The 22,091-nt window shown below is 36.1% G+C and overlaps 1 protein-coding gene and 1 long non-coding RNA gene across 2 annotated transcripts; one reads left to right on the top strand and one right to left on the bottom strand.

Moving 5' to 3' along the window:
- Positions 1-3,050: 3,050 nt before the first annotated feature.
- LOC140857852 (uncharacterized) lies at positions 3,051-11,485 on the top strand. The gene is made up of 5 exons (XR_012141251.1): positions 3,051-3,629; positions 6,557-6,615; positions 6,753-6,809; positions 7,109-7,202; positions 11,144-11,485. It is a non-coding gene; the product is annotated as an uncharacterized lncRNA (long non-coding RNA).
- An 8,086-nt stretch (positions 11,486-19,571) lies between these two features.
- LOC105045589 (uncharacterized) lies at positions 19,572-19,966 on the bottom strand (the record flags this gene model as incomplete). The annotated part of the gene is given in 1 exon segment (XM_073258171.1): positions 19,572-19,966. A coding segment is annotated over 1 exon segment (169 nt), but the record flags the coding sequence as incomplete, so codon positions are not given.
- Between the last annotated feature and the right edge of the window lie 2,125 nt (positions 19,967-22,091).

Raw genomic sequence — 22,091 nt, 5'->3', positions numbered from 1 at the left:
GTCCCCTTGAAAGCTGGAGGGGCAAGCTTTTTAAATTCTGAAATGTTGTTCCGTTGTACTGGTTGCTCTCCATGTTGTGGTGGTGGATGCTGATGTTGTTGTGTATCTCGTTGTATCTGCTGTTGTTCAAACATTTGCTGCTGTATTTGTTGTTGCGCTTGTACCATCCTGATTAGGGTCTGCATTAACTGAGCCATATCTGGTTCTTGACGTGCTCTCGAAGCACTCCCATTAGGATCTACGACTCCCTCCTCCTGAGGGGTGCCACTGGTCAGATGGGGAGTGCTATCATCCCATGGTTGTGATGTCTCTCTTGCAATTCCTTGAGAAGTTCTTGTCATTCTACGGGGAGGCATGGTAACCTTGTAGTAGTAAAACCTTATTAGATTCATTTATCTATTTGTTAGGATGGGTTTATTATGATGCTCATATTCTAACGTCTCAATATTCCTAATGTTTACCCACCTACACTCATACTATGTCAAATTCTATGTGTCATAATTCATCCACTTATGCTCTGATACCATATTAATTGTCACGCCCCCGACCCGAGATTGTGAATCGAGGGTCGCGGCAACCGCCGCATACTCATGAAGAACTCTCTCCATAAGCATGCAAGGCATCTCATCACGATATCAATGCATCACAGCGGAATAAATTCAAATAATTATTATTCAACTTTAATTCAAGTAATTAAATCAAATGTCTTACATCCAATAAAATTTTTGCTAAAAAAAATAAATCTAAGTTCAATGAAGTTGACAATGCTAAATCTCACCTCTAAAAGCTCTGTTCCAATATTTCTTCCCACTCTCGATATTAATTATCTGAATCTGAAAAATAGAAAGAAAGGTAATGAGCTAGACAGCCCAGTAAGTAACAAATATCTCAACTAGATAATTCAGATATTATATAATTTTCAAGAATAATGCTGCAAATAAACATAAGAGTATATTTCATGCTGATTTAATACAAATCAAATATTTTCAAATATTCACATATAATATAATCATAAATCCGATTCGATTTAAAACACTCGTAATTCAACAGCCTTGACTATGACCAACGTTTAACCCCCATTGGCGGGGTCCACAGAATACCAGCGCACAACCCTCACTGGCAGGGTCCACAAATACCAGCGCACAACCCCCACTGGCAGGGTCCACAAACACCAGCGCACAACCCCCACTGGCAGGGTCCACAAATACCAACGTATAATTCCCATTGGCGGGGTCCACTGAAACCTAGTTAGGCTGAGAGCATAAATCCGATCTATATCAAAACACTTTGTACCATAATATATATCATAATCTTTCACTAAACATGTGCATAAATCGATATACCATAACATTTCAAAAGCACTTTTCTTTAAAAACATAATTTCATAAATCATGCATAATTTCAGAGAATAATTATTTATTTTCAGAATAAATATGAAATATCTCGAGAAGATGATTCATTACTTACCTTTCACGGAGCACTGAATGAACAGATCGACTAACTTCTAGGTGATTCTTCCGTGCCTATTATTCAAAATTATATTTTTTACATTAATTTTAATTTAAAATTAAATCTAAACAAATCCCAATTCAAAACCTCACTTAAAATCGATTCTTTCCTAAACTCGATCAAAATCATCAGATGAGACCTCCCACTACGCTAATCCTAGAGGAATAACTTTAGAGAGAGAGGAATCCATCAAGAGAGAGAAACAACCTAGAGAGAGAAAGTAGAGAGAGAAAGTCCAATTCCAGAGAGAGAAAGTCAGGGTTTAGACTGAAATAAGAGAGAGAAACTCTCTCTCTCATTAATTTCAATTTATTTATTTATTTATTTATTTATTTATACATATATATATATAAATATATATATATTTATTATTATTATTATTATTATTATTTTTTTCTTTTCTTTTCTTTTCTTTTTCTTCTTTTCTTTTTTTTTTTCTTCTTTTTCTTCTTTTTCTTTCCTTTTTTTTTCTCTTTTTCCTTCTTTCTCTTTTCTTTTTCTTCTTTTTTCTTTTTCTTCTTTTTCTTCTTTTCTTCTTTTTCTTGGTTCTTCCCGTGCCGGAACAGGGGACCGGCATCCCCTCTTTTGCCGGGCCGTTCAGGCCACGGCCGCCGCAGCGGAGGCCGGCGGCCGACGGGGGCCACTCCCCCGGTCACGGAGGAGCGTGGCCGGCGATCGATTCCGATCGCCGGCGCCGGAAAAATCCACGGAAAAGAGATCGATTCCGATCGCCGGCGTCGGAAAAATCCACGGAAAAGAGACCAAAACAGAGGTCTCTTTTCCGACTGTAGATCGGCGACACTCGTCGCCGGCAGCCTCAATCAAAAATACGAAAAGAAAGGGAAGGAAGAGAGGAAGGAAAGGAAGGCTCACCTCCGGCCTCCGGTGACCTCACCGGCGAGAAATCACGGCGAGAAACCAACAGTGCCCGCGGCTCTTCTTCGGAAAAATCGGAGAGAAAGAGAGGGAGAAGAGGCCGATGGTCGATCTCAAGGGGGAGGGGGTATTCTTATAGGAAATCCTAGGACTCCGAGGGGTCTTAGGAGTCTGATTTTGCCTAAGTTTCGTCGGAGAAGAAGACTCCTACCGGGAGTCTTCTTCCCGGTTTTACTCTATTTTTTTTTTTTTTTTTTTTGAATTTTAGTGGATTGAGATTAGTTGGGCTGAATTTTGGGCTATCACACTATACGTCTGTTTGATTTATCTTCCTATGAAAATATGCCAGCTTCCTTGAAGTTACAGGTTGTACCTGATGGCGAGTGGAATTGCCCATGTTGCATAGATATTTTTATGTCTGAATTAGCTCCCCGCAAAGAACTTTCAAGTGCCATCAGATCAGTTGACCATCGCTTGAGACGTATATTAAAGGATCGAACAGATGAACTTGAGTATTGTGTCCTATCAAGTAAGCTTTTATATGTCTAGTCCATCAACTTGGCAGAGCTTTCTATTATTAATTTATTGTTCCTTTGATTTGTTCATGTCAAATCAACCTAAATGTTTCTATGCTAATGTATTAACTTTTTGTGGCATATATTATACAGGGATGGCTCTTTTAGCACTGCTGTATTCAATGCAAAAACATGTGTATTCTGTGCTCAAGTAAGTCATATGTTTTGCTCCCATCCATCTCTCTCTTCTCGCTTATTGACATCATTGCAGGTTTTTGAAATTTGACATGGTTCTCTTCTTTTTAGTGTGATAGGCCGTATCACATTGGTTGCTTAAAGAATCCTGAATCATGTAATCTAAAGCTGACAAGCAAACCCCACTTGGTTCTTTTTTGATGAATTCTACTAACATGAAATTATAAACAATGCTTAATATATGACATGTTCATAGTTTTGATATATCCTTTGATACAGGAAGTTGCAAAGGGCAAGTGGTTTTGCAGCAGAGAATGTGAGGCAATTCATGCTGCTTTAAATGACTTGGTCAATAATGGACAAATCATGGTTCCTGAATCATTAATGAGTATGTTGAAAAGGAAGCCTGAGGAGAGAAATCTACCTGATGATGCTGAAGCTAATGTTCAGTGGCAACTATTAAGTGGAAAAGATTATGAAGATAAAAAAATGGAAGAGAACATTTTACTTTGAAAGGCTACTTTATTTTTTCAAGTAGGTGGTAGCTTGCAAATAGATCTTTATCCCATTTTTAAGTGTTGGAAATTTAAATGCATCTATCAGTTTTAATAAACATCATCTTGGAAAATGAAGTTTTTTATCACCATGTTATCTGCACTCTTTCCATTGCGATCCATAATTTTCTAGCCTATGCTTATTTTGTTTTGTTTCTGCTTTATGTGTGTGACTTAAATTTTTTGGCTTAGCTGATCTGGTATGAGAAGTTGCATAGTTTGGTTGTATTAGTTACTAAAAACATCGTATATTGTACTCTTTATGTAAATACTGCTGAAATTATTGAAATTTAATAAACAATTTGATAACATTTGGTACCACAATCTAAGGACTCTAACAAATAGCAAGCATTTTCTAATGCACAATGAAGTATTCAGTTGTGAAGAAGAAAAGTAGCACTCTGTAGACAAATAGAGTTTTAGAGCGGATCACCATTGCCAACAATAGGAATCTTACTCTTCACCTTGGCATTGTTTGCAATCCTCCTACCCTCCCACGGACACATTTTCACGCATCCACGTGGAACCATGGGCACGCTCATGTTTGCATGCATGCATGTGCAAACTCCTGCAGACTACATATGTATGTGCACATATGCACGCAAGCAGCACATGCACATGCATGCAGACGTGCATGCACATGCGCGCATACATGTGTATGCATGCCTGAGTGTGCCCACCATCATACCCAACTAAACTCACCCACATGCACACATGCAACCAAGGACATGCTTAGATGCACTTACAAGCAAAACACATAAATGACATGAGATTTGAGTATAGCTACTAAAAAATGTAAAGAAATTTTACCTACAGTTTTCCAACTTTCAGTGGTGGGAGGATTCAAAGTTTCAAACAAACAGAAAGCATATCTGATATACAAGAAAGTATGAGGCAGCTTGTTAAGTATATATTAAATGATTCGTTAATGAAATAACGACAAAAATCCTTGGTTTTTTTTCCCTATTTTTGCTATTCGTATAGAAATTCACATGTATTACTATATTAATGAGAATTGTAATACATTCTTGTTCACTACCTAGTATCACCTCATAATTTCGAAAAAACCAGGAAACAAATGCTGTTAGTATCGGAGATTATGTTTTACTCGTGTCCCTTGATTTGTGCATTAGGAAGTGCATGCTTTGTCGTTCATGGATGGCAATGTGCAAGCTTTTTCAGTTTCGATCTAGTCCAACAGAGTTGTAGGAGTTTGGTTCTATGGGTGGAGGTTTTGAACCATCGTTGGGTTGAGCCTGTGACGTGCAAGTATCTTAAATATCATTATTTACAAAATAAACTTTAAGATGTGCTAGTTATCTGGTTTTCTATATCATGTGTTTTCCATGGAGCAAGTGTTCAGGTGAATCACCATATACTTTTGGGTATACAAACTATATGTTAAGTTTCAGAATTCATACAACGATGAGTAAGTTGCCACACATATGGTCCAGTATTTATAGGCAATCATTAAAGCAGTTGTACTATCTCTATATATTTGCACTGCAAGAAGAGTATAAGAACTAATTTATCCTTTTGAATGTTATAGTTGGTGGGGATGAGTAAGATCATTGTTGGAGGTAAGTTGGTTAATTATCCTCGATAAGAAGATTTCCCGTTGTGGAGACATTTCCCTTGTGACTAGTGGGAGATAGGATTTTATGTTTAAACTTGCATAGTCTTTCTAGCTCTATAATTTTCTCTGTCTTGAACCAGGTCCAGGTATTGGTATAGGGATTGGAGTTTATTAGGTTGGAAGCTTACTGTTGTATGTGTGCTAATCCTGTAATCAGAATTCCATTCTTGAATGGCATGTCTAAAACAAAAGAAAGCAATCTTCATCAAATGTGCATGTAAATAGTTTTTGCATCTGATCCGCAATGTAACTTGAAACATCACTTCTTGCCCAAAAAATTCATGCCAGATACATCTGTTAAGGCCTGATGTATGTTGTTGACACATTCCCTAACAGCTTAAGATTTTAACAAAATCATCTAGTTGGATTCCTATGAAATGATAAGTTACTCATCATGATTTTCTTAATTGTATTTTAGAAACAGTGGACAGTTGGATTCCTTTTGTAAAGAGTCTAACCTGACATAATGATGTTGGGTATGGGCTTTTAAGACTTTTTGAGCTTGGTTAAGAATGTAGGTTTAAAAAGTTTTCTAGATTATCATGTATCTTGTATAGTTGTATCCTTGAGTAAATTTTAAACACTTAGTATTTTCCATGATTAAAAGGCAGTTTACATGGGCTTCAAGGAGTTTGCTGCTGAAATTATATGTTTTGGTTTTTATAAATGCATACATGATTTTGCCATGGTAATTTAGCATACATATTTCCTGATCTGTGTTAGCATATTTTATTATACATTCAATGCATTTTCATGATGTGTAAAGATTTACCTTGGTTTTCATAAGTTTAGTTCTGGCTTGAGATGCAACCTGTAATCACCAAAAAGAAAAAGTTAACAAATCTTGTGCCTCTCACATGGACATGATTGCTATAGTCAATAATCTGACATCACAAGTGGATCTGTCCAGGACTTTACGATCTTGCATATTCATCAATCATTACTAGTTGATTGTTGTTTTAGTTTACTGGAATTAATTGTATATTGGCTCTAAGATAATATATACTTGAGGATGTTAGTAACTTGATCAATGATACAATTGGATTCTTACAGTATTGTGGGATTACTAAGAATTCATACTAATTGAAAATATCAATAGTTCAAGTTGCATACATAGCATAACATTCAAAAAATTCAAACAATATATCATACAAAAGTAACTTTATCTCTTTCCACTAACAGAACAGTTGACAGTTACGCAATACAACATCATGCTAGCAGTTGCTTGAGATTGAGCTATGTTTTTAACTTGATCTATTTTCTGTTCCCAGGATGCATTTCATCCTATAGAATGTGGTGGTTGTGATTTAATACCTGCTATATTTCATAGGTAAGATCTGGCCTCTTTTTCTTCTTCTTTCCCTTTCCGTTTTTGTACTATTTTCTTCTGTGCATGCCTCTTTTCTGAAAGATATGATTTTTTTTTTTTTTTAAAAAAAACTGCTTAAAAATGGTGAATGTTTGCAGTTTGAAGGTGCCTGGGTCAGATTGCAGTGAAATGTATTGTGCAGTAATAAGTGTAAAGTAATGATCCTTGGCCTTCAAGCACTTCTCTTATCATAGTTCATTCTTTCAGTCTATCTGCATTCGTTATAACCATTGGCTTTCGGCTTTGCCAATGGTTGTGGGCCTTGTGGCCCAATAGTTATTTCATGCTGCCACTGCCTAGTTTGAGACCTGGTTTCGGAGGGCATCATGTTTTCCCCCGGTTCTTTGTCATGACAGTATTCCAAAATCCAAATAGAATGGAACAATGCTTTGGAGTTTGGAGATGATTACAACTATGATGCTGACCTTAGTTATCGAATGTGTGGTGAATACAGATCTGATCCTGCATCAGCTGGAGTTCTTAGGGTATTTGGTCAGAAAGTTGCAGAACTTCCTTTGGTTGTTACTCATAAGGAATATCAATTAAAGGTGAGACAAACTTGCAACTCATGCTGTAATCTTTGATCCCATTTAAGTTTCAGGTCTAGTTGATGATCTTTGAATTATTCCATTATTCTCTCATATTGATATTGTGTTTGGGCTTGCTATTCAGGATAGGAACTTGGGAAGCTGTCTATGTAGTGTTATAGTTAAGAAACAAACCCAAGTAAGGAAAAGAAAATATGAGAAAGAGCTAATTGATGGTTGAAGTTTTATTTCCTTCAGAAAATGTATAATATTAACTTATATGAGACTTCATCTTTATTTATATAGGCTCCTTCACAGGCAATCTAGCTTGTAGAAGGTCAAAGGATATAGAATATTTGATAAAACCAGGATTCTTATGTATCCCTCCATGGAAAAACACAATTATAATGACTTTTTGACTCTTTACCAAAATAAAAGTTTTCAACACATTTCCTGGCCAAAACAGGTTCCAGAAACATTGGAAATGGCCCTGACACACTTCCAGTCAAATTGGTATCTGATCTTTTGTAACTAGCCAATGATAATCCTGGAACTCCTAAAAGGTGGCAAATAAAAAAAGCAGAGGTAAAAGAGAACTAATGTCTAGTGCTAAATGGGCTTGGATTGAAATTAAGGACTCGTCTTTCCTGTCTAGACAAAAGATTCTTCAATTGCACCATGAGGCATTATTGGATATCCCTTCAGTTCATCAGTTTCATTGAGTTGATCATCATGCCTGTTAATCTTCTAAAGTTCTAAAATTTGATGAAGTTGTGATCCGCTTCCAACTTCAATATTTTGCAGAACATGTGGTGTCCAACTTTGGTGTAGGCATAGAGAAGATCAAAATTTTCCAAATCCATGATTTGGGTGATCGTGTCAATGCTCACAGTTCAAGTGCGACTGTAGTCAACCTTTGAAAAGATACAGCATGTCTACAACTTTCAGTATGCCATAGTGATCGAATCAAATGTTTCTTTCAATCCTCTTTCACTCATTGTCATCATACTCATAAATTCCATGGTAAGAGGCAGTCCTTTTTCCATGACCATCCATGAACCTCTCTCTATTTGACAGCTATAGGCCAGAAATTGGTGAATTTCTTGCAACAGAAAGGCATAGTTTCCCTAACAGCACAACAGACTCGCAAATTTTAAAACTTAAAACTGACTTGATGAATTTGGACATCATGAACAAAGAGAATGGGGACTTGATCTTTAACGTATACGCTGTGTCACAAGTCATATTTGTGAATCATTGCATGAAGGTACACAAATTGAACATTTGTTTTTACTCCTTGACATGTTGCTTCTCTTGATCCAATTAATTAATTTTTATAATTGCATCATAATTGTCATGTAGTCATTTTTACATGAGAAGCTTCTCATTCTCTGCTAAAGGATCTTGACAAAATTTGGAGTCAGCAGCAAGTGCTCCCACCACACAAGAGAATACCTTTTGAACTTTATGACAGTAGCATTTGCTTCTCTTTTGAGACCTCTCAGGAGAAATTCTTCACATGGAACTCTATAGTCAGGATCGTTCTCAACATGGAATTGTCTGTTAAATTTGGGATGTCCATCTTCAACTTGCCATCCTGCCCTTGAAAGGAGTGCTCTACTGCTCTCCAACATGTCTCTAGACTTGTTATTTGGAACCCCTAATATAAGGAAGTGGTTGCTTTTGGTGATCGACATGTTCATCAACATCCTGGACCTTTTGCTAGTCCTTTTAGGTGATGGAGTGTTTTTTCTGAAAAAGGAAAAATTCAATTGCGTTTTCTTTCAATTTTGGCTCATCAAAACTACTGAGGTAGCAACAGGGTTTTCTGTGTAACAATTTAATGTACTCTGGCGGAGGAACATGAGGAGGAAGAAGAGAAGGTCAGGAAAATAATTAGAAAGGTATCTTGTTGAAGTTTTATCCCATTTTAGTACATGGGTAGATTGTAGTTACAAGAGACGATCTCTAGAGAATCTATCCACTTACAAGATATTCACTATTAAGGTTAGTAATCTTCTAGTTTCATGAAGCTCCCAGGCATAAACTACACCACGGAATACAACCATAATGGCTTAATTTCTTCACCTATACAAGTTAAATAAGGCTTTTAGCACTTTCTCATGATCAGAATAAGACTCTAAAACATTGCAAAAGCAATTCCTAAGCACTATCTAAATAGTTGGTTCCTGGATCCTTTGCTAACTAATTTATCCTCTTTTTACATCACCTGTAAAAACTAGCCAAATAGACAAAACAACTACAATGGTCCTTTGTCTCAGAAACCTCCGCAAGACTTTCTTAAATATATAAGTGAGCACAATAATATGAAAAATAGCACTTGGATTGAAATTTGGAGATGTAGTATCCTAATGAGTACTTGTTCTATGCATCCTAAGGGGCTAGGCTGCAGCTATTGCGTTATTTGGATGCAGGACTATAGAAGTAAAACAGCTAGGGGCTTGATAAGATTAATCATTCAAGCTGAGATCAAATTAAGGCCAAAAATAAATCATCAGGGTCCAAGAATCTGTGAACAATGCGCCATCACAATTCTATCGATGGTGCACTACCCACCATCAGAAGGCTTTTGATGCGCTAGTCTCGTATCATTCGAAGATTTCAAGCCTTATTCTAATATTGCAATTTTTCAATTTCATTCTTTCAGGATCTGTGGCACATTTCTAATATTGCTTCCCTTGTTCTACTAATGTTTTTTTTGTAATCAACTTGGCACATCTTGTTTGGTGTTTAATGAGAGAGAATTGTTGCCATCCAATTATACGGGACTCAAAAAGATGATAAATGTTGACATTGTCCCGTAGGGTTACTTTCGAACTCTTCTTTCATTAATTGAGAGGTTACTTAGCCATCTGAATGTGGAGTTCCTCTTAGTTTCTGTTGATGAGGATGTGCAATCAACATGGATAAACAAGCTTGGATTTGCAAAAGTGACAAAGGAGTGCGTAAGTACATCTTTGCTAGCTTTAGGCGCTATTTGGATGATTGGGCCCAAAATCCCAAGGGATTCATAGGTTGGGCTAGTGCAACTAGGAAAAAACAGGGGTGGACTTATGTTCCCAAATGTAATTTTTTGTACACCACCCACGGTAAAGAAAAACTGATATGGAGTGCATTGCCTCATCCGATTGGGCCATATAGCCACCATTTTCTAAGGTGCATTTAATGTTCATTTAATGGTCACAATTCTATTTTTTCATTTGAAATTTTGAATGACAAAAATATTCCTTTCCTTCTGAAAAAATTATGACATCGTGTGCCGATATTATGACATCCTACATAGAAATTATGACTTTCTGCAGAGAATGTCATAATTTTTTTAGAGGATGTCATAAAAAGATGAGGACATTTTTATCATTGAAAAAATTATGAAAATTTCTCAATGATGAAAATGTCCTTTTCTTTTTTGACATCCTATGAAAAAATTATGACATCCTGTGCAGAGAGTCATAATTTCAACGTAGGATGTCATAATATAAGCATTGAATGTCATAATTTTTTCATAAGAGAAGGGGTATTTTTGTCATTCAAAATTTCAATCGAAAAAAGAGAACTACGGACATTAAATGCGTGTTTGAAAGCGATGACTACGTGGTCCAATTGGGTGAGGAGGTGCGCTCCACGTCAGAATTTTTACACCATGAGCGGTGTATAAAGAATTTCCTATTTCATGTTCCTAAATATATCCATAAGTGTTTAGAGTAGGCCTCTTTTTTTTTTTTTCTCTCTATGAGATTCAAGCTGGTCCACTCCAAAGACTTATGGGTATTTGGAAATATAAGTCTAACACTAGCCCAACCTATAAATCTAAATCTCATGGGATTTTAGGCTCAATCATGCAAACATGCGCTCAGTGAATAGTATCTTTTTTGCGGTTCTTATGATTGAACTTATTTTATAGCCTGCAGTTGCATTGTTACTGACAACTAAAATTTTGACAGTTACAGGCATATCTAGAGCATCCGATAATGATGTTTGAGAGGACAACCTTGTTGGAAAAGGCAGTACCTCTTTCCTTTGCTCATGAAAGCTGAAACAGTGTGCATTAGTCTCCAATTCTTTCCATTCTTTTTTGTGCTGCAAGTATTTCGTGGATGCTACATGCGGTAGCAGTAGTTGGCCTTTCACGCCACAATCACAGGAAAGTTGGCACTCTGGAAAATGTCTCACAACTACCCATGAATTGATCTACTGCTAATGAATTTCAAGTACTCGTGGAAACATTTTAGTTTACAGATCACATCTAAAAGGAAATTCAACATTTCTTGTTGTTAAATAGATGACTGACTTGTCACGCCCCAAATCCAAGACATAACACGGTCATGCTACTGAGAGATAGAGCCCACGATAACACGAAGCCAATCCATCATAATCATATAAAATCTGTCAAATAAAAAAATTTAATTCTATTATTCATCAAATAATCGAACAAATATTGATTCAGAGCATTTAAATCCAAAAGCAAGTACTAACCCGAATCTCAACATTCATAAATAACTACAAATCCATGATTTTAAAATAAATTAAACTTCGGCTGTCAAATTTTCAAGCTTGCTATGCTGATTTTCAAGTTTGGATTCCTTTTGCCGATCCTAACCTTATCTCTCTGTTCAAACAAAAAGAAAACAAAAAGAATATGAGCCACACTAGCCCAGTAAGTAGAACTTACACTTATTTATCGGATCAAACATAAGTTTTTTATGATAATGCAATATTTAGAAAATAACAAGTAATACAAAATAAAGTATTTCATAGAGCATATAACAAAACAAGTTATAAACTCATCATGAATGCATAAATCATGTATATTTCACAACCATGAATCGTAAATCATTTTCATCATGTATTTATGTCATGTTTCAAAATATTGCTCACAGATATTCGTGCTAAGGTCATTATTATACCCGTGACAGGGCCATATTTCTTAATCGATAGAGTTCTTAATTCATGTGTCAACTTTATACCCGCTGGCAGGGTCATGTTTCATGTGGATGCTAGCTCCGGATGTCGACCTTCCCGAAGAAATTCATTCATAGCCATCTGAGAGCCTTTGAAATCATTATATCTTTTTCTTAAAGCATACATATACATACATGAAAAAACAATGAAATTCATGCTTCATAATCATGCTATTTTCATAAGACATATTCATGAAATCAATGCTCATAATAAAACATGCTTTTTCATATCACATATGCCGATCCTTATTTTATGAAAAATTATGATTTCATCAATAGCAATTTTTTGCATAAAAACATGATCATTTAAAAATAAATAAGGAGCATAAGATCTACTTACCTCGTTCATCTTAGATCTTCAGACTTCGTTAGAAGAATCAGCTAATCCTATTTAAAATATTAAATCATTATCAAATTCTATTCTATAACTATAACAAGATCAAATTATAAGGAAAGAAGACTGTTGACCGGATGTGTCGGACCATCCAGATACCAGGGCAATTCAGGATCTCTTATCTGAGGGTCAGATTCAAGTGACTTGATCAAGAAATCGTAAAGCACAGATAGAATTAAAATCAAGATCAATCAATAGGGTTCTTTAATAATGGATTTGAAAAATACTTGATATGGCCAAATGAAGTTGACATACAACACGGATATCAAAGCAACTTTGGATCATCTTATTAGAGTCAATATGAGCCTCTAAAAGATGAAGGTATGACTCGATATAGGATTCATAGATCTTTTTAGAGAGAGAAAGTCGATCATGGAGAGAAAGTAGAGAGAGAAAGTGGAGAAAGAATCTCGTATCCTTCAAAAGTGGTAATCATGGTTGAGATCATCAGAGGTATATCAGGATGACTTAATATGGATTAACCATGATCGATGTTATCAATTTCGAATAAGGATCAGATCGGGATCTAATCTACTGCACGAATTTCGGAGCAGTCTCAGATCATCATATTTTCATCTCAAGTTTATCCTAGGATCTGTGATGCAATCAGAGAGAGAGAATGACCCTAAAGAGACAAAATCCATAATGAGAGAGAAAGGTCTAGAGAGAGAAAATAGAGAGAGAATCTAGAGAGAGAAAATATAGAGAGAAGGTAGAGAGAGAAAGTTCAATTCTAGAGAGAGAAAGACTTGAGAGAGAGACGAGAGAAACTTTCTCTCACATATATTTATTATTATTATTATTATTATTATTATTATTACTATTTTTTTCTTTTTTCTTTTCTTTTTTTCTTTTTCTTTTTTCTTTTTCTTTTCTTTTTCTTTTTCCTTCTTCCCGCGGCCTTCTTGGGCCGAAACAGGGGAAGACCGTGAGGTCCCCCCCCTCAGTGCCTCGGGCTCCGATGGGGTGGCGGCTTGGCCGGAGGTTTGGCAACGACGGCCGACCATGCGAAGCCGGTCGGCGACGGGGTTCGGCCGGCAAGCTTTCCTTCCTTTTTTTTTTCGAAAAAAATAGAGGATCCATCCCCTTCTTCATAATTTCCAACCATAGGTCGGTCGCCGGCAGCCAAACACTCAAGGAAAGAGAGGGAGATGGATGGGGGTCCGATCTTGGGGATGAGACATCGAAATCGACGGCGTCGGTGGTCGGAAAAGAGAGAAACGTGGTCGATCGAACAGGGGTTTCACGCTTCATAGGTTTTCTGGTGATCCCGATGGCCGGCGAGGGGTCTAAAATCATGGGGAGAAAGAAAAGAGGGAGAGGAAGGAAGATTGAACCCTTACCTGAACTCCAATGGCCTCCTCGACCTTCGATTTCCGACGAACACAAGAAGAGGATGCTGCGGCTTCCAAGGAAAAAAGAGAGAAATTTGACCTCAACGATCGCCGGTGGAGGATCGAGAGGGAGAGAGGAGGCTTATTTATAGAGGGCCCTAGGGTTTTAAGGGTCTTAGAACCCTTCTCCGATCAGGATTCATCGGAGAAGAAGACTCCCAAAGGGAGTCTTCTTCCGTCCCCTTTTTTTTTTTGATTGCGGGTTGATTCTGGGCCCAATTGGGCCGGGTTATCACATTCTACCCTCCTAAAAAAAAATTTCGTCCTCGAAATTTAACATACCTTCATTTTCTAATAAGTGTGGATATCTCATTTTCAAGCTCCCATGTAACCTCTCTCTCTTCATGATTACTCCAGTGAATCTTCACATACGGAATGATGCGCCGTCTTAGATCTTGCTCTTTTCGATCAATAATTCGGAGGAAAAATTCTTCATAGGTTAAATCTTCATGAACTTGCAATGGCTCATACTTTATCACGTTATTTGGATCAGGTACAATTTTTTTTTTAGTAGTGAAACATGAAAGACATTGTGCACTTTGAATAAATTTGGTGGTAAAGCTAGATCGTAAGCAACATCTCCTACTCGGTTCAAAATTTCAAAAGGTCCAATATATCGTGGACTCGGCTTGCCATGTCTCCCAAACCTCATGACACTTTTTGTAGGTGATACTTTTAGAAAAATATGATCACCGAAGTAAAATTCTAATTCTCTTCTTTTTCTATCTGGCCAACTCTTCTGTCTATCCTGTGCTGCCTTGAGTCTTTCCTTGATCAGATAGATTTTCTCTCTAGCATCATTTTATTATCAGTAAATCCTTCTTTAGTTACAACTAACGTATTTCATAATATTTTTTGATTTAAAAGATTAATATTTCTAATCAATTCAGACCATCACGCTTTTGTTGCGCACTCTGATCTCAACTTATCAATTTATCTAAGTCTATCAAAAATAAAAATATCTTTGTATATTAAATCAATCAAAAATAGATCCAACTTTCAGATTTCATATACAATTTAGGATAAAATTTAAGGTTTCCTTATCCTTACTATCTCTTAGGCATAGCACATCAAAATTAAATTTTCATCCACCTTCTATGTTTGAACTTATTACATAAGCTTCACCACTCCTCAAGAATCCAATATGTCTAGAATTAATTTGAGTTAACATTCGATTTATCTTACAATCATTTAGACAACTTTCAAACCAACTTTTTTTTGCAAAAAAATTAACATCAAAATTAGCAAAGTTATCATGTCCTTTATCTGTATAGGTCTAGCATTCCAATGTCATCAAATATACCTAACATAATATATCAATACCTCCCACTTCATTCTAGGGTCAACACTTCTTGTACTCAGGTCAACCTTGCTAATTGAAATCTAAGATATCACTCGTCAATTCTATTATAAACATCATATGCCACTTATGCATAAATTTTATCATAATACCTATTGATTCGAAATCAAATTATTGAATCCTTTCTTTTATATCTATCATATTCCTCATGATCTTAGCCTCAAGTTCAAATATCACTAAAGTCACAATTCCGAATAATGATAATCTTAAGTTCAAATACCACTTAAATCATATTCTCTAGTGATCATAACCTAAACTTTATATCAATCTATCACGTCCTTAATGATCATAATCTTAAGCTCTGATATTATCCATTATACTTCACTCGGTCACATCCTATTGATCATACATAAAATTTTGATATTACTTTATAATTTCAATGATCTTAAACCTAAGCTCTGATATTATTCTATCATATCCTAATCATTTATATCATTTATATTATAATCCCCAATGATTATAACCTAAGCTCTGATACCATAAAATGTCACGCCCCAAATCTGAGACATAACACGGCCATGCTACCGAGGGATAGAGCCCACGATAACATGAAGCCAATCCATCATAATCATCTAAAATCTGTCAAATAAAAAAATTCAATTATATTATTCATCAAATAATCGAACCAATATTGATTCAGAGCATCTAAATCCAAAAGCAAGTACTAACCCGAATCTCAACATTCATAAATAACTACAAATCCATGATTTTAAAATAAATTAAACTTCGGCTATCAAATTTTCAGGTTTGCTATACCGATCTTCAAGTTTAGATTCCTTTTACCGATCCTAACCTTATCTCTCTGTTCAAACAAAAAGAAAACAAAAAGAATATGAGCTACACTAGCCCAGTAAGTAGAACTTGCACTTCCTTATCAGATCAAACATAAGTTTTTCATGATAATGTAATATTTAGAAAATAATAAGTAATACAAAATAAAGTATTTCATAGAGCATATAACAAAACAAGTTATAAACTCATCATGCATGCATAAATCATGTATATTTCACAATTATGAATCGTAAATCATTTTCATCATGTATTCATATCATGTTTCAAAACATTGCTCACAGATATTCGTGCTAAGCTCACTATTATACCCATGACAGGGCCATGTTTCTTAATCGACAGAGTACTTAATTCATGTGCCAACTTTATACCCGCTAGCAGGGCCATGTTTCGTGTGGATACTAGCTCCGGATGTCGACCTTTCCGAAGAAATTCATTCATAGCCATCTGAGAGCCTTTGAAATCATTATATCTTTTTCTTAAAGCATACATATACATACATGGAAAAACAATGAAATTCATGCTTCATAATCATGCTATTTTCATAAGACATATTCATGAAATCAATGCTCATAATAAAATATACTTTTTCATATCACATATGCCGATCCTTATTTTATGAAAAATTATGATTTCATCAATAGCAATTCTTTGCATAAAAATATGATTATTTAAAAATAAATAAGGAGCATAAGATCTACTTACCTCGTTCATCTTAGATCTTCAGACTTCGTTAGAAGAATCAGCTAATCCTATTTAAAATATTAAATCATTATCAAATTCTATTCCATAACTATAATAAGATCAAATCATAAGGAAAGAAGACTGTTGACCGGATGTGTCGGACCATCCAGATACCAGGACAATTCAGGATCTCTTATCTGAGGGTCAGATTCAAGTGACTTGATCAAGAAATCATAAAGCACAGATAGAATTAAAGTCAAGATCAATCAATAGGGTTCTTTAATAATGGATTTGAAAAATACTTGATATGGCCAAATGAAGTTGACATACAACACGGATATCAAAGCAACTTTGGATCATCTTATTAGAGTCAATATGAGCCTCTAAAAGATGAAGGCATGACTCGATATAGGATTCATAGATCTTTTTAGAGAGAGAAAGTCGATCATGGAGAGAAAGTAGAGAGAGAAAGTGAAGAAAGAATCTTTGTATCCTTCAAAAGTGGCAATCATGGTTGAGATCATCAGAGATTATATCAGGATGACTTAATATGGATTAACTATGATCGATGTTATCAATTTCGAATAAGGATCGGATCGAGATCTAATCTACTGCATGAATTTCGGAGCAGTCTCAGATCATCATATTTTCATCTCAAGTTTATTCTAGTGTCTGTGATGCAATCAGAGAGAGAGAATGACCCTAGAGAGACAAAATTCATAATGAGAGAGAAAGATCTAGAGAGAGAAAATAGAGAGAGAATCTAGAGAGAGAAAATATAGAGAGAATGTAGAGAGAGAAAGTTCAATTCTAGAGAGAGAAAGACTTAAGAGAGAGATGAGAGAAACTTTCTCTCACATATATTTATTATTATTATTATTATTATTTTCTTTTCTTTTTTCTTTTTCTTTTTTCTTTTCTTTTTTCTTTTTCCTTTTTCTTTTCTTTTTCTTTTTCCTTCTTCCCGCGGCCTTCTTGGGCTGAAACAGGGGAAGACCGTGAGGTCCCCCCCCCTCGGTGGCTCGGGCTCTGATGGGGTGGCGGCTTGACCGGAGGTCTGGCAACGACGGCCGACTATGCGAAGCCGATCGGCGATGGGGTTCGGCCGGCAAGCTTTCCTTCCTCTTTTTTTTTTCCAAAAAAAACAGAGGATCCGTCCCCTTCTTCATAATTTCCGACCATGAGTCGGTCGGAGATGGATGGGGGTCCGATCTCGGAGATGAGATGTCAAAATTGACGGCGCCGGTGGCCGGAAAAGAGAGAAACGTGGCCGGTCGAACAGGGGTTTCACGCTTCATGGGTTTTCTGGTGATCCCGATGGCCGGCGAGGGGTTTAAAATCATGGGGAGAAAGAAAAGAGGGAGAGGAAGGAAGATTGAACCCTTACCTGAACTCCGGTGGCCTCCTCGACCTTCGATTTCCGACGAACACAAGAAGAAGGTGCTGCGGTTTCCAAGGAAAAAAAGAGAGAAATTTGACTTCAACGATCGCCGGTGGAGGATTGAGAGGGAGATGGGAGGCTTATTTATAGAGGGCCCTAGGGTTTTAAGGGTCCTAGAACCCTTCTCCGATCAGGATTCATCAGAGAAGAAGACTCCCCTTTGGGAGTCTTCTTCCATCTCTTTTTTTTTTTTTTTTTTATTGCGGGCTGATTCTGGGCCTAATTGGGCCGGGTTATCACAGACTGACTTATGACAATTAATAACTCCAGAAAACTGCTCACCCGATGTTTGGTGAACTGTCATCTAAGCCCATCAAGGAAGAAGCTTGTGTGGTCCTCAAATCAGTTTCTACTTATATGGTGGAAGTGAGTGTTACTTGACATCTCGGAGAGGGCTCAGCAGATAGCGTCTGTGAAGAACCAGTCCAGGCAGTGAATATAGGATGTCATTGTTGGGACAATGGTTCTGTTGCCTGGATAATTCAATGTTGTCTAAGATGTGGAATATACAGTCTCCTGCCTTTAGATTTCCCCCCGACCAACTACACTACTACATTATACAAATGGATGAGACTTTAGAGTCTGCGTATCGACGTAATGATTTGTTTAATGAAGTTGATAGCTTGCCTGAGAACTGAATTTGCCCAATGATATTGAACATTTCAGGAAAAATTGTTTTTCCTGAAAATATGAAAAAAAAATGGGGAGACTTCAGAGGTTGCATACTGAATTTGTTTAGTGAGGTTTAACGAGTTAGAGTCCTCTCCAAAATTCAGGAAAATTTTGAAAAAATTCATACAAAAAAAGGGGGAAAATAAGAAAAATAAGACTCCATGAAAAAAGATTTTTTCTTTTTTTAAGGTGTTCAATGAGTTAGAATTTTATTTGGATTTTTCAAACCAAGGGAAATCCATTAGCAAGAAGTTAAATGTTTTTTTTTTCAATTATTCTTTATATATATATATATATATATATATATATATATATATATATATATTTTGATTAAATATTAACTTCTATTGAGGATGGGAAGAGGAGGGATTCGGGTTAGGGGTTGTAACATTATTGGGGTTTTGGTTGGTACAGAGGAGAGGATCGATATTGAAAAGGCAGAGAGGGAGCGGTTGTGGTCAATAAGGTTGGAGGACCTAGGATTGGAGGTAGGAGACGATCATGAAGCTAAAGCAATCGACTTGAGGGTGGTTGATGACCATGTCGTGGGTTCAGACGAGAAATACAGCATGCCTCAAATCTTTTTTTTATTTTTGAAATATGACTCTTCAAAATCATTCACATCCACACCTGCACAAAACACAAAAAAATCATATACAAAAGATAGACAATAGGAGTCCTTGAAATCCTGATATTTTTCATGCATAAAAGAAGCCAAAAGAAATTCCATTTCTTTGTTCTTTTGCACAGACAATAGGAGTCCTTTAAATCCATATATTTTTTTGAAATATCATTCTTCAAAATCCTCCAATCAGAGTGCAAATTTCTCATCAGATGGTACGAATTGTATGGCAGTATCTCCTGTAAGGTTGTCTATGTTTCCTTTTTAATAAAGGTCATATGTCAAGCATCCTTAGCAAATGCACCTTCCAGAGTACGTAACCAATTCACATACTGGCCATGTTCCTTTCTGTGCAAGTGTTCAATAAGAAAATGGGTTAGTTCTTCGCCAATCCCCCTGGCTACGAGGTATTCTTTAAGTGCTTTCTGTAACTGAGGGTCCAGCGAGCTGCATAAATTAAGAAAAAGGTCAGTTGAACAAATTGCTAAATGCATATACATATGCACAATTTGAGATGCTTGTGAAAGGGCTAAATGGAGATGGGGAAGGTTAAGGCAACGTCAATGAAATTGGCGAAAGAGATTTTGAAAAGGCTTCCGATGATATTGGTGGTAGACTCCATTTGATTGGCAAATATAGTCCATAGAGCTGACCCACCCTAGATTAAAGCAATAGATATGTTGATGTATATCTACTACAACAACAAAGTTAACATATCAGCAATCAGATCTTATGGCCAATAACCAGAAATTTGACTATGATAACTTGATAAACATTTGTTAATATGTTTACCATTATCTTGGAAAAAAAAGAAATTGGCTGCATTCATTTCTTCTCCTATTCACCACTCTCCCATCTCTCCCTCCCATCTATCTGACTCTCTCAAACAAGAACTCATACAATCCACCACACAAAAAGAAAGAAAAGACGAAAGAAAGAAAGCTGTCTTACAGGTATACTGCATAAATTGTCAATTCTAAAACAAGATGAGCTACCCCAGTACCTTTACAATTGTCATTGTGTCCTTTATGAAACATATGCGTCTTAGTTCCTTTTGAAGTGAGGATATGGATGGAAATTAAATTGGAACATCTAAAAAGGTGACACCGTCCTTGGTAGGTGTACAAGTTGCTCCTTCCTCTTTCCTCCATCTTTTTTATTGCTTCTTTGATTATTTTTCTACTGGTTTGGATATCAAAGTTAATCATCTAATTTTTCATTTTCCACTTCGATTACATCCAAAGCATGTCGTAACCTTTTTTAACAATAATAGGTAACAGGATAACAAATTCTAAAATCTGGAATGCCACCTCATTAGATTCACCGCTGCTACCGGTCATGGAACATTCATGTTGAAGAACTGATGAACTTTGGGCTATCAAAATGGTACCCAACTCATTTATTCCGGACTAAAATGCTTCTGGGATTGGTTTGTATCTCTTTCGGCCACATTTTGAGTCTGTTCCTCTACAATACCATCTTATCCAAGTTTCTTCCATAGTCTGAAAATTAATTATTATCTGCCAAAATAATTCTTAGGTTCTTTTTCCCCTTCTACATTTCATGATCTCTTTATATAGAAATTTATTAAAAGATGTCTGTAATAACTTCATAAAATTAAGTGCATGAATTATCATACTTGATCATAATTTGTGCCGCTGTACGTTGATCATCATTCTAACTCACCTTATTATCTATATCTGTGATGTGGAAATTGTTGCTACTAGCATCTTGTGATCGTAGTTTAGCTTTTTAAGCTTATTTTAGAAAGGGTATATACCATGAATAAGGTCAGTTTTCCCAGGAATATCTGAAAAACAATGAAGAACATAGGCCAGCATTGTTACACTCAATGGTTCTGGTCAATGGAGTTAATCCTGGAATCTGTTCCATAGATGTGATGCACCAGAGCTAACTTAGCCTTCATCCACCAGATTTTTGAAGCCCCCAAAAGGTCTACCTGGGATGATCTGTTCAATAGATATGGTACACCAAAGCTATTTTTGTCTTCTTACCTTCACCTTACTTTTGAAGTCACCAAAACATCTAATAATTAATAATATAAAGGCAGAAGTGCGTTTGTCCTTTTAACCAAAAAGCACAAAAATCTGTTCTTTAATACTACATAATCACTAGATAGCAAGATTTTATGCAGACTTAGCTCAATTTATCCAAAATTAACTATATCTTTTGAAGACAAAGTGATTCTTGTCCTAGAAATCCCTAGCCTTCTATTTAAACCAGGCCTTCAATTAATCTATAATTATGGATATTTTATTCTGTGCATCAAAGTAACCTCTATTACATGGCATATGCTTATCTAATATGTTGGTCTCAAAAAGAGAGATTAACATTTTTTTTAATGAACAACGTATTTACATGTGTTTGTTTTATGTGTGTACATACTTTGTATTGTAACTTATATACTCAAGACCCAATATAAGAAAACAAATCATGCATCACTAGCTTCACATTGATACCCCCTTATTATAGCACCTTTTCCATCATAACTTGCTATACTTTCACCAGTACCTGACAACCAGCTAACAGGTGATCATTAAGACACTTTCATTTG

Source organism: Elaeis guineensis, chromosome 5, assembly GCF_000442705.2.
Source record: "Elaeis guineensis isolate ETL-2024a chromosome 5, EG11, whole genome shotgun sequence".
Classification (NCBI taxonomy): Eukaryota; Viridiplantae; Streptophyta; class Magnoliopsida; order Arecales; family Arecaceae; genus Elaeis; species Elaeis guineensis.
The sequence above is the reverse complement of the archived record's forward strand: the minus strand, read 5'-3'. Positions and strand labels throughout refer to the sequence as shown.